This window comes from Gobio gobio, assembly GCF_949357685.1.
Source record: "Gobio gobio genome assembly, chromosome: 2".
Lineage (NCBI taxonomy): Eukaryota > Metazoa > Chordata > Actinopteri > Cypriniformes > Gobionidae > Gobio > Gobio gobio.
In genome coordinates, this window is record NC_137098.1 from 2,911,550 (window position 1) to 2,925,878 (window position 14,329).

The 14,329-nt window shown below is 39.3% G+C and overlaps 1 protein-coding gene across 1 annotated transcript in view; it reads right to left on the reverse strand.

Annotated features, from left to right (window-relative positions):
- piezo1 (piezo type mechanosensitive ion channel component 1 (Er blood group)) overlaps positions 1 to 14,329 on the reverse strand; it is a 213,562-nt gene that overhangs the window by 112,972 nt on the left and 86,261 nt on the right. The window contains exon 6 of the mRNA XM_079838599.1: positions 1,989 to 2,184. Coding sequence (XP_079694725.1) covers positions 1,989 to 2,184 — 196 coding nt within the window. The remainder of the gene's footprint in view (positions 1 to 1,988; positions 2,185 to 14,329) is intronic.

Sequence of the window (14,329 nt, forward strand, 5' to 3'; positions counted from 1 at the left end):
AGCTAGGCTAGCTGGAGCGTTTACCTCCAGTCTTTGTGCTAAGCTAGGCTAGCTGGAGCCATTTACCTCCAGTCTTTGTGCTAAGCTAGGCTAGCTGGAGCCATTTACCTCCAGTCTTTGTGCTAAGCAAGGCTAGCTGGAGCCGTTTACCTCCAGTCTTTGTGCTAAGCTAGGCTAGCTGGAGCCGTTTACCTCCAGTCTTTGTGCCAAGCAAGGCTAGCTGGAGCCGTTTACCTCCAGTCTTTGTGCTAAGCTAGGCTAGCTGGAGCCGTTTACCTCCAGTCTTTGTGCCAAGCAAGGCTAGCTGGAGCCGTTTACCTCCAGTCTTTGTGCTAAGCTAGGCTAGCTGGAGCCATTTACCTCCAGTCTTTGTGCCAAGCAAGGCTAGCTGGAGCCGTTTACCTCCAGTCTTTGTGCTAAGCTAGGCTAGCGGTGTGTGCGTCAGACAGAGTTATGGCACGGAGATGAGAATGGTGTGTATGGACTGATCTAACTCTGGGGGATACAGGGAATAAGCTAAAGTCCCAAAAAGTTGGCGTGTTCCTTTAAGAGCTGACGCACGGATCCATTACACTGTTACACATGCGTTTTCTTTCTGTTTACCTTCACTTAAAACAGAACTGAGTGTGTTTACGTGAATACTCACTGCATTTTGACATTATTGTGTGTGTATTTGACGTAATAAGCAGTGAAAAAGAGCTTCATTTAGCACTTAGAGACGGCTTTATGTGAGTGTGAGAATTAGTAAATTATGAGCAATATGTGCAATCCCACAGCGAAATTCAAGCCTTGTAACAGCATAATTATTCATCCGGAGCAAACAAAACGAGTGAGTGGAGGCGGGTTTGAGTGTCACTCAAGAGATATTGTGTGTCTTTTCTGCGGCAAATGAGTATTGGAAGTGTTTCAGATATTTCAGTATCGAAAGATTTATATTTTTGACAACACTACACTACATTTCAGATGCCTTTTTAAAAGACTACAAATTGAAAAATGCTATTTTTCGAAGTGCCAAGTATACGTGCATTTGCCAGGTTGGCTGGTGTTAAAGGGTTAGTTCAATAAAAAATGAAAATTCTGTCATTAATGACTGACCCTCATGTGGTTGGACACCCGTCAGACCTCCGTTCATCTTCAGACACAAATTAAGATATTTTAGTGTAAATCTGATGCTCTGAAAGGCCTCCATTGGCTCAACTTTACACTCTCAAGACCCTTAAAAGACACTAAAGACGTCGATACAAAGTCCATCTCACTACAGCGGCTCTACAATAACTTTAAGAATCGGCGAGAATAGTTTTTGTGCGCAAAAAAACCCTAAATAACGACTTATATAGTGATGACGATTTCAAAACACTGCATCATGAAGCTTCGAAGTGTTATGAATCAGTGAGTCGATTCAGCAGTTTGAAGCGTTATGAATCAGTGAGTCGATTCAGCAGTTTGAAGCGTTATGAATCAGTGAGTCGAATCATGATTCGGATCGCGTGTCAAACCACCAAACTGCTGAAATACGTGACTTCACGCGATTCAAACCGTTGAATCGACTCACTGATTCATAACGCTCTGAACCGCTGAATCGACTCACTGATTCATAACGCTCTGAAGCTTCATGAGGCCGTGTTTTGAAATCGTCATCACTATATAAGTCGTTATTTAGGGTTTTTTTGCGCACAAAAACTATTGTCGCCGATTCATAAAGTTATTGTAGAGCCGCTGTAGTGAGATGGACTTTGTAACTTTAGTCTTTAGTGTCTTTTAAGGGTCTTGAGAGTGTAAAGTTGAGCCAATGGAGGCCTTTCAGAGCATCAGATTTACACTAAAATATCTTCATTTGTGTCTGAAGATGAACGGAGGTCTGACGGGTGTCCAACCACATGAGGGTCAGTCATTAATGACACAATTTACATTTTTGGGTGAACTAACCCTTTAATGTCAAGCCCTACTCATAATGTATTGCTTCTGTAAAGTGTGTTCTGGTCTCTCACCAGCCAGTGCCAGTAGTGTGATGGCCAGGATGCGGCCCATGTTCCTGAGGAAGCGCTGTGCTGTGGCACGAAGGCGGGCAGCCAACTGTGCCGCCCCACTGCTCGAGTAAGGACCCTCCTCATCCTCAGTCTCACTACAGGACATTCCCTCGTCTTCTCGCTCTCTGTCGTCATCCTCGTCTTCTGTTTCGTCCTCCTAAAAAGAAGAGGACAGAGACTTTGTCACGGGTATTAGGATGGAAAAATAGGCCACATAAAGGCAAGGGGTGCTAACCGCAGATCCAAATGACGTCCAGCTCCCCCTCTCTGGATGTCAAGCTCCGCCTCTGTGGGCCTAAAGGGTGGAGTTATGTTTAGGGATAGGGTTATATGGGTAGGGTGTTGTCTAACCCTATATCGTCCAGTGAGGGGAAGCTGGATGTCATTTGGCTCTGCACAGAGGCGCAACTACCCAGTGCCAGAGGGGTATGCAGCAACAACCACCCCCCATTGATAAAGAGACCAAAAGAAAGAAAAGAATGTGAATTTTTATACCGATTCCAAGTAGGAACCGGTTCTCGATTCCCAATACTAGTAACGATGTTGCTACCAAACATTTTGAGTGCACTTTAGTTCCTACTAAATTGACATGGCGTGTCTTTTCACCTGCCCGTTTATCTAGTATTGATAGTCATTGCAAAAACTGTCATGCAGATGGGCTGAGGATGGGAACCGATGATGCTGAATTTAAATTGTATTGTAATCATCGCCGCGAACGAGATGATTGACAGGACGATAGAGCGGAGGCACAAGCGCAAGATCACTTTTGTTTAAAAAAAACACAAAAAACACACACTGAGGGTTCCCCGTTTTAAAGGGGAATTTCCAAATATCTTTTATTTATTTGTTATAGTTCGGGTATAGCTATTTTATGTCATCCGTCTTATAACAATAACAAACATAAAAAAAAACATTCGTTTGAAAGTAATTAAAGAGGAAATTATGAGGTAAGCAATATCATACGAGCAAGAGTGCTATTTTCCAGAGTTGCCTATATTAGCACGATTGCAAAATGCGATATTAATTTTATACAACAGTTCAATAAACAACAAGTTGTAATTTTTTACAGTTTTGCTCTATTTTTCCGACAAAAATGGATTCAAACAAAGTATAGGTTTCGTTCTCGAATAATTCACCGCTTTGGAACAGGTTAGAACAAATTAGTTGAATGATTCTAGAATCCACTCACGCCGCCAAATATACTGGCATGGTTTCATAGGCCTGGAATAATTTCATATTTCTATAATTAAAATATTATATTTAGAACATAAATCTAAAAATCTCATGACATTATTTAGGCAATTGTAATTACAGTGTAAGTGGATTTTGATAAATGGTAAGATGGATTTTGTTGATACTGATTTCATTTAATTCTTATAACAGCCATAGTGTATCGTGGTAAATAGTGTAATTACTTAAAAAGATGGTCAACAATATTTATGTAAGCATGCAATTTTGAGAACACCAAGGGAAGAGCACGTTCTTTAGTCTGTTTGAATACTTCAAACACAAGTTTGCACTGCCTGTTTGGTTTACCTGTTTGGCCTACGCGTTAATAACGTGCGTTTTGTCCGACTGATAGCGCGCATCCTTGGCGTGTTATTTACCACAAAAACGTGCGTTTTTAACCCTTAAATGCATGACTGTTTTGCCAAACATTCTTACATATTCGGGTCTTTAGCGACCCGGATCTATATCTAACATGGATAGATCTATACCTGTCGTGATAATATATAAAACTCCTGATATTTGAGTAACAATTACAGAAGAATAAATAAAACATATTTCGTCACATTTTGGAGCTTGGAAGGGTTCAGTTTGAGCAGATGTTTTATACCATCATCACTGTCCTCGTCAGAACTCATTTCCCAGTATATTCAGCATTTCCCTCATATTCGCGATCTCACGCATATCCACAAAACTCATTTTCAACGTCTTCAAAATAAATATTTTGATCACTGACTGCTTCCTTCACCAGATTCATCATTAAGTGACAGTGACACTAATATTTGATTACGTTCAGTACTTGCTCTGCAGTAAATCACTGAGCCATTTCAAGTTTTGCAGATTATATATATATTATTGTTTCGTTTTCTGTCTGAGGTAACTATGAGTGAAACATCACTTCATCAGTGTGTATCAGACATTGCCACCTTGTGGAATAAAGGTGAATTGCACTCATTTCGTCATTATAGATTTATTTATTATTGTGCAGATAAAAAAATGCGTACAATCTTACACACCTCGGGTCGTTAGCGACCCTATACGATTTTGACAAAAAACTAGTGTAACAACAGGCATTCAATTATAATTTTATAATTTTTTTCCTTGTTATATTGTTTAAAATGGATTGTTTGAGGAATACTAAGAAGGTTGATGTCTAACTTTAAAAAATGAAAGAGGAGGAGGGTAGTGAATGACGTCTCGGGTCGCTAAAGACTCAGGGTATGTATTTAAGGGTAAACGTGCGCTCTGGGGTCACGGAAAACGTGCGTTTTTTAAATAGCAAATCACACATCGAGGACGTGCGCTTTGATATAAAAACACGCATCGGAAACAAGCGTTTTCCGTGACCCCAAAGCGCACGTTAAAAAGGCACGTTTTTGTGGTAAATCACGCGTCAAGGACGTGCGTTTTGCTGTCAATTCGTATATGAACACTTTGGCTTGCCATACGGCGCGCCCACTCGCGATATTCCATTCCTATCCAAAATTCAATTATGGAATCTTATGAGGGCGCCTATTCTAGCCTGTTAGTCCTCTAAAATGTTATATAATATTGAGGAAATACAGAAAAAAAATGTTTTTCATACCACCGCTTTGGCGCCCCTATGCGCCGCATATAGCCCATACCCAGTTTTTGCGCCATTGGCTCTGCAGTGAGCAGTTTCTCCATAAAGGCCCCGATTTACTTAAAATGAAATTAAAGAACGAACTGGTGTGACGTCTGATGATACTGAACAAAATGTGTAACAATGCGTTGGTCACAGAGCTTATTTGCTGCAATAATACCAAAGTCTATGTTTAATTTGAGAATATCAGCAACCACACTTTTACAGAACATTTCTTCTGGTCTCAGCTGGTTTGGACCGTTCTGGATATTGAATTCAAAAGTAGCAAGAGTTTTAAGGATGTTGCACATGGTCAGCCAATCAGATTTGAGCTTGTCATATTGGTCAGACTTTCTGTGGGTGTGCTGTATGAGTCCAGCCCTAAACATTGAGGACTAGAGTCTGGCCAACTAGCAATTAGTTGAGACCTACCTTCTTACGTAACTGACTTTAAAAAGTTACAATCATCTGATTATGCCCAAGAAATTAGATGACTAACTTGTAAGACTAGTCTAAGCTGTTTATGCAACTTGCCACAGATGTTATACTGAATGTCAAAGGTCTCATTTTGCAGGACTAACTTTGCTCTCCCATCGTAGCCCCAATATGCTGATCTCTTGAATATGAATATGAAAGCGGTGTTAGACTCTTTCAAGGGCACAGGAAGGTTGTTTTCGAGGCTTTTCAGCCCAGTGTCCTATCAGTGTTCAGCAGTGTAAGGGTCATCCCTCCTGTGACTCGATTAACACCGTCTCCAACACTAAACACTGACCCTCAAAAAAGTATCAGCTGCCCTTTGGAAGGACCCATGTAATGAATCTCTAAACCTTAATTAGTGAGTCGGCTAAACGCTCTCAGGAAACAAAATGTGCAAAAATGCTGACCTTGACTAGCAGCAGCTCGTCACTGGGGCAGGTACCTTATATTTGTGCCTTATTTACCCCTAAAATGTCAAACTAAAGGGCCCGATAAACTCACTGCAAAAATTATTAGCTTATGGGTAGGGATGCGCGGTATACCGGTCCTGGGAAAATACCGCTATATATTTTATTTCAAACAGTACAATGATTTTGCTCATTTCGTTATATGCTGACGTTCCGAAGTTCACCACTAGATGTCAGTGCGCTACCCAAACTGACGCGAAACCGGCAAATGTGGTGCCATAGAGGAACAAAATGAATACATGCCGTTGATTCTCACTCAACTCGCCCCAAAACTAATTAATAAAGAGAGGATTGGACGTGAAATTTGGAATTACTTTGCTTATAAAACTGCTGAAGAACCATCAAACCTTGCCAAGCATCTGTCACTTGCCATTCCTGTCTTGTATAAGACATTAAGAGATCGACAGGTGAGTGCATAAATCAAACGATCTAATTGAGTTTATTTTCTTTTAACACTCGTCAACGCACATAAGATCGTACTGTTTAAATATCATGAAATCTCCAGCGTTCGTTTCAACCAGTGATGTTTAGATTTCATAATATTTGCATGCATACCATTGCACTATTTACATTCGCGAAAGACATAACCGACTGTGTTTATGCGACTACTCACTAAAGATGGACATTTTTGACATAATTTTGTGTGTATTTGACTAAGGAAAAACAACTTAATTTGGAATGCGCGAGCTCTTTAGGCTTGTGTGTTTGTTGTTGGTATGAGCACAAAGAAAACTCTCTCAAAGAGCTCTCATCCCATGTATTATGAAATGCTATAAAATCGCTTGCATGTTCAAATTGGCGAGGTTTAAAAAGACGTGGGCAGTGATTTCTGTCAGCTCCCGAAACGACAGTGAAAGTGTTGAATGTGAGCGCGCAGATTGCTTTAGTGTAGGTATGTCTTTTAAAGCCAGAAGCAATTTGCTAATTTTGAGAGCTAGAGAAGGAGACGCGCAGTATTGCTGAAATTACTTCTTACAAAATAGTTAACAAATGCCTGATTTGATTAATCTTTGTTGATTAATTCAATAATAAACATTTGTGGTAATTTCACGCTTCATAAAACCCCAAACTTGCGATAGTGAGTAAAATTATGCACAATACGCGCATCAAAATTCAGACCCTGTATGGTATCGATTTAATATCGGTACTTCGGTATTAGATTGTGGTACCGTACCAAAGCCAAAATTGTGGTATCGAGCCATCCCTACTTATGGGTGAAAAAAGGAAAAGCAAGCAGCGTCAAAAGAAATGAATCAGAGAAGATTTAGGCAAAGCCTCAGACTCAGAGCCACACCCACCTATTACATCATCGCCACGGACCAATTGTAGTTCCGGAACTTTTCCCGAAAGTTCGCTTTGTCAACTCGAACTCTCGAAACAAACTCCAAATGAACTTTGTTTTGGCCTGATTTAGTTTGAACTGACGTCACACCAGTTTATTCTTCGATTTCGCTTGAAGTATATCAGGATCTTAAGGGTACATATTACTACTTTTAGGGGTAGATATGGTACAAAAAGGTCTCTTTAAGGCTACTAATCCCAGTTACAACTTTCAAATGTTTTGTACAATTGACTAAATGTGCAATGTTTGCTTTGGATAAAAGCATTTGCTAAAGGCATACAATGTAAGTGGATACATTTTCAATAAAAGATATTGTATAATTGCTATGCAAACAACCATTTAAATCAGAAAAAGCTGGTTAGGCTGGTCTGTTTTGCTGGTTTTAGAGCGGTTTCGGATACTTGTCAGGTCAGACTGGGAAAACACTACCAAGGTCAACCTTAGGTTGGTTTAACCCTAAATGGGCCTTCGGGACAAATGTGCGCAAAATCATTTTGTTTAGATTTTTACAAAGTAATTCCTTCATCTGAGCGGTACACGACTCGGCTACTTTTCCTAAATTTGCCACTTGAACACACAACAAAATTGGACTCTATTCAACAATGTTAAGTAGTTGAAAATAAACTCGAAAATTTAAAATTTGGTCCTTCGTGGACAAAAGTGGACACCTATAGGAAATGAATGGGAAATTCTATAACTCAAATTTTATCAATAAATCCAACACAATGCAGATCATTCATAGGCAAAAATGAAGGGGTGAGCCTATACAACATTCTCAATGTGGCACACACACACACACACACACACACACACACACACACACACACACACACACACACACACACACACACACACACACACACACACACACACACACACACACACACACACACACACACACACACACAGTTTCCTCCATTGGCTATCACAATATCAAAAAGATTCAATGCCATCTCATCCTCAGGACGCTTATTGTAACATCATGGGAAGCTGTAAGCAAAACATGTTTTCCTGATGGAAAAATGCCAGAAGTTGTGCCTGTTATGAAAATGCCTGTTGTATGTCGAGTAGTTTTTTCCTTCTCTTTATTTTCCCTTTTGCCTTTCAGAGCTTTCCGCTTCATGCACTTGTGTGTTGAGAGCGTATGCAAGACCCAACTTTATTTATAAGTTTCATAACTGTCTTCATAAGCCACCTACCAGTCAGGACTAACCCTCCAGGTTATGTAGTTTAAATCAAAAAGTAATACATGCAATTAAGAAACTATTTACATTTTCTCCTCAGTAAGGCAGTGAGTGCAGAGACATGTATAAACGCATAACAGTGTTTCCCATTCGTTCAGTCTCATACCGCAGGCCAATACTTAGGAATGCGTTGCTTAAATATTATGCTGTTCCTATAACAATTTACAAGGCAGGTGGTTGCAAGTTGGCTAAAATGCTACAATGCCCTACATGTTGGCATAAATCAGTAGTTACACTGTTGTAGAAGTCATGTGGAGATGAAAATTGCTACTCTTAATAACCCGCCACACCCAGTTCAGTTCATGGAGCTTTCTGCGAACAAGATGATGATTTGAAGTGGGTGTAATAAATAAAAAAAAGTCCCCAGGACTTGCTCAGCGCTGATTCATTTTGCAAATTCATTCACTTAGATTGAATCATAGATCATATATCATAAATACATTCTATAATAATTTCAGATAAATGAATATAGTTGCAAGCAGCAATTATTATGCTTTAAGCACTTTAAGCACATTTTTAAAAAGGTTTTATGTTTTATTTAGCAAGCATGTAACCACTTAGGCCATAGATGGAAAATACCATTTACAGCCAAAACAAGCAATTTACTTAGGAAATATAGTAGTTTTAAAGCTTTTATAGCGCTACCTATGGTCCGATCTCCATAAACGTTTGCATGCTTGTTTAGAATCATATATTGCATGCAAGTTCTGAGTTTTCGTTTAGGATTTATAGACTTTTAAGTATATTTGGCCATGCCCATTTTCTAAATGACCCTGTTATAGCTGTCCAAAGGCCAAAGTTCGACATTTTTGGATAACTATTGACCTAGAAAGTTCAGAGAATTGTGTTGCCGCAGTTTTATCAAGGTTGAGCCAAAAATTTAAAAAACTATTTTACCAATATTTACAATATTTACCGAATTGTTCAATTGACAGTGGCGGTCCTACAGGCAAAGCTACTCAGAATGAGGCGTTCTACATTATTGTATCCAAAAAATCACGTGATATACAATCCTCTACGCATGTGAAAAACGCGAAGGCGCCCCCTGGTGGCCCGATTTCTTTCGAATTTTGAATCGCGAGTCAAACAGGCCCAGTGAGTTTCGTTCCGATCGGCCTCCGGTTACCTTGCCTGACAGCCGCTCGAATTTCATTGGCCGAAGGCGGCCATGTTTTTTGAGATACTTGAATTTCCTCAAAGGCAGTCTTGGCACCCTGGACAAAGACACCGCATGCCAGTTTTCAAGTCAATCGGACTGACTGTTGCGGAGCTATAGCCGTTTTCGTTTTAGGCCACTTTGCACGTTTTGGACGTCAATCGAAATTTTGACTTTTTTTTTTATATATATATAATTATTGATTATCAGACTCCAGAGAATCTGCACTGGTTTGATCCCGGGCGAAAACCTAAGACTAGTTCACAAAAGTAGGTTCTTCGAAACATCCAAAATACCCGAAAATTTCGCTACGGTGAGTCTGCAATGGACGTTTTAGGAGTTATCATGCACTTTTGAGCGCTGTAGCGCCCCCGTCAGGCCGATTGGGGCGAGCTTTGGTGACGCTGTAGACGGTGTGAGTACAACCAACCCTCAAAGTTTCAAGTCTCTAAGGGCGTTTTCACACCTGTAAGTCCGCACCAAGATCCGAACCGAAGTTCATGTTTTGATACATTTTATACATTGGGTTAGTTTTGGTTTGGTTTCACATTGCCATCATGCGAGTGCACTAAAGAACTGAACATGACACACTTGTGTCCACTCGTCTTCATCTCTGTGGGCGGCATCTGGACATTGATTGGTTTGTAAACGGATGTGTGTGTGACGTCAGCGTCTTTGTCAAGAGTGAATGAACGGACGCTTATCATTACCACTATTGAACACTAGCATTGCTTGACTATTTTCTTTTCGTTACGTTTAAAAGTGGACATTTCAAGCTTTATATTCACATATTTCTCATGTTTGTGAGACGAGTATCTGCTGAGTTTCAGTTTATTAGCTCCAGTTCATGTGCAAAGCATGTGATCGCTCCCGCGATTATGGTCTGCTATAGACTATTTGCTTCTTATTTATTAAATCCAGGCAATTATCTGATTAAACGTTGATTAAAATAAGGATAAAAAAACGAAATTCACATTAAAGAAAGGCTTTCTAAGCAAAATCATGCAACATTTCTTTCAAAATCATTTCTGACCTTCTGTCTTCTGACATATTGCGCATCTTTTCACATTTCAAATCAAAAATAACATTTATAATATTTAAACATAAACAGGGACTTCCTGTAAATGGTCTGAAAGTCCGAAACAATACAGAAAATGCTTTCACACTAGAAACTAACCGAACATTTTTTCAGTTTGATCCGCACTGAGACTGCCTCTTTTCGTCAAACCAAATTTCATCTGTTTGGTCCTGACCGTGGTTTCACATCTGAAATTTTGATTCGGACCAAACTGAAAAGTCTGAAAATCCAGACCAAACAAGGCGTGTGTGAAAGCGCCCTAAGACTTAAAGCTACACTGTGTGATATTTTCCCCCATCTAGTGGTGAACTTGTATATGACCATCCAGTGAATATTAGTTTCTCTCAATTCCGATTTCGTTTTAACTCCTACGGTGGCCGATTTAGTCCAAGATTAACATGGCTTCCAGTTCGACCTCGTCCACATTGGACACGGTGCCATCGAGTGTTAAAACGCCAAAGGCGAAGCTTGAATTCACGGGTATGTCCCTCTTTGGCTAATGTAGTTTCAAGATGGAGGAGCAACATGGCGACCCGCATTCAAACCCTCACCCGTATGTGTTTACAATGGCATATTATAAACTTACGAGAATACTTTATTACTTGAAAGAAGTAAATATACATCAATGAGCACATATATTTTTGAAAGAACTAAGTGTTTTTAGCTAAGAATAAACTAAAAAAGTTACACAGTGTAGCTGTAAGGTTTGATCTGCCTGATAACTTTTAGGGGTGAATGCTGATCCTTGGAAATTGAGTTTCAGCGCTACACCCCTAATACAACTATTAGTGATGCTTGCTAAGGCCAGTGGGTAAAAAACTTGTTTCATATATTAATTAAAATACACTGTGGTCTTACATTTTTTTGCTGCTTTGGTTTGTAAATTGTAGAGTTTCAGATGGGTATTAACCAGAGAGCAGGGCCATGTTAACCTTGCTTTCTGACTATAGTTTAACCCTTAATCGTCCCTCAAGTCGAGTTTACGTTTGAGTCCCTTGTGCTCAGATACACCCCAAACTTTTACAGAGCGATTGCGTAAGGAAATATACATTTTTTACATGGAAAACTATATATAATTTTTTTTATTTACTTCTCAACTATACATTTATGCTGTGTTTTTGTGGGTATTTGGTAGTTGTTTTACCTATTTACTGCACAAATACTTAACTATGTCATAAATTGGCTCATTAAAATAATTTTTTAATGAAAAAAAATCACCTAAATGATGATCTTAAATAAATATAAATAGTTTTTGGACATTGCTCTATGTGTTAGGAATACCGCCATCTGTAGGTTTGTGGAAAAACTTTAGGAATTATAGTTAAAGAGAGAGAGAGAGAGAGAGAGAGAGAGAGAGAGAGAGAGAGAGAGAGAGAGAGAGAGAGAGAGAGAGAGAGAGAGAGAGAGAGAGAGAGAGAGAGAGAGAGAGAGAGAGAGAGAGAGAGAGAGAGAGAGAGAGAGAGAGAGAGAGAGAGAGAGAGAGTGCAATGAGCACATTATCCACTAGAGGTCCAGAGGGAAGTTATGCAGAAGTTAAGCTGCCTTTCATCTTTCTTTTATTTGCCCTTTTCTCTCTTTCTCATGATTGTTCATGTTGCATTTGTGCTCTAGTATTAGTCCTTCATTTATGTATGAAAATCTTTCAGATTTATGCCAGTTTTGTTGATTTTATTTGCCAGTTTCTATAAAAATGCTCTCTGTTGCAGTCACACACGTGTGTGTGTGTGTGTGTGTGTGTGTGTGTGTGTGTGTGTGTGTGTGTGTGTGTGTGTGTGTGTGTGTGTGTGTGTGTGTGTGTGTGCGTGTGCGTGTGTGCATGAGACAGAAAGTTTGTTCCACTTTGTGTTTATGCTCTAGGACCAGATATTGATATAAATGTAGACATTTTCAGATTTATACTGGATTAAGTTGATTTTTTTTTACAAACAAAGAGCATTTTTTACATTTTCCAATTCATTGCCAAAATCAAAAAAATGCTCCAGACACCTGTGTTTGTGTGTGTGTGTGTGTGTGTGTGTGTGTGAGAGTGAACATGCTTGTTCCATATTGCATTTGTGCTCTAGTATTTGTCCTTCATTTATGTATGAAAATCTTTCAGATTTATGCCAGTTTTGTTGATTTTATTTGCCAATTTCAATAAAAATACTCTCTGTTGCAGTCACACACGTGTGTGTGTGTGTGTGTGTGTGTGTGTGTGTGTTAGGGCTGCTCGATTATGGAAAAAATCATAATCACGATTATTTTGGTCAATATTGAAATCACGATTATGTAACACGATTATTTCACACGACTTTGGGAATGTGTTGTATTTATTAAAAATACACCTTTCAACAATTCAATTGAAATTGTAACATTTGTTGTACTTTTTGAACTATTAAAATAAATAATATAACATATATTCGAATCAAAGTATAAAAGTATTCACGTAAAAATGATAACCACAAATAAATAAGATCAACAATATGGTTCGGCTATGCTTTTCAGGTACGTCTAACATTAGTTTTCAGGTACAGAAATGTATCAAATGTAAAATAACATTGCATATTTGAGTGCATAAATTAAAGATTAATCCTATTAAACTTACAAAAGCTATTCAATCAAGAGCGGTGAGTGATGTCCTTGTCTTTTGTTGTTTGACATTAAACAGACAGCAGTAAAGGCTACTGCCTCTTTAAGACCTCGCGTCTTCTTTATCGACTGTATAAAGTTCACTTAAGGCATATACAGACTATGTCTGCTAAGATACTCATCAAGATGGACATGTTGACATACGTTTTGTGTGAGTTTGTCCGTTTAAGAGCAAGACTTGAAAGAGAACTCAATATTTGCGCGCTGAGAGATGTGCGCGCGCTCTCGGATGAGTGAACAGACACATTTTCTCACAGCGCGCGCGGCTTCTCATTCGCGTCTTCTGGCACTAAACCCGGGTGATGACGGTGAAAACGACTGGTCATATTCAAACATACGGCAGCACTCGCATGCATTGAACAAAGTTTACAAAGAGAGAATTATTTGAAAAATATGAAGGAAAAAAGGACGTTTACACGGCACTCCTGCTCTCGTCAGTTTTTGTTTCTTTATTAGATTGTCATAGGTCACTCTGTTTATTTTTCAAGTGGTTAAACAGATTCGTGTTGTTCCCTTGCGTTGCAGCCACTGCCATGTAGCAAATCTTGCACGTCGCATGTTTCTGCTCGTCGTCTGATTCCTCGAAGCCAAACTGTTCCCAGACAACGGAGTTGGTTTTGCCTTTTTTGCTCACCAAACGCTGCTGTAACTGCCCTCCTTCTGCCATCTTTACTCGCGCCGGGTTTTTACATTCCAGCAGATGATATGCACACGAGACTCCCGATCTGAGAGAGATTTGTGGGTTCGGGAGGGGCGGATGTGCGCGTGCGCGTTTCATTCAGAACGCAAGGCAAAATAATCGTTTTTTCTCGATTGTACTATTTTGGTGATCGTTGGGAGGCAAAATCGAAATCGAAATCGAAATTCGATTAATTGCACAGCCCTAGTGTGTGTGTGTGTGTGTGTGTATGTGTGTGTGTATGAGATAGAAAGTTTGTTCTACTTTGTGTTTATGCTCTAGGACCAGACCTTAATATAAATGTAGAAATTTTCAGATTTATACTGGATTTAGTAAAACAAAATGACCAAAAAAAGTGAAAAAAAAAAAGTTTTTTCCCATTCATTTTCAATGTGGGGTCA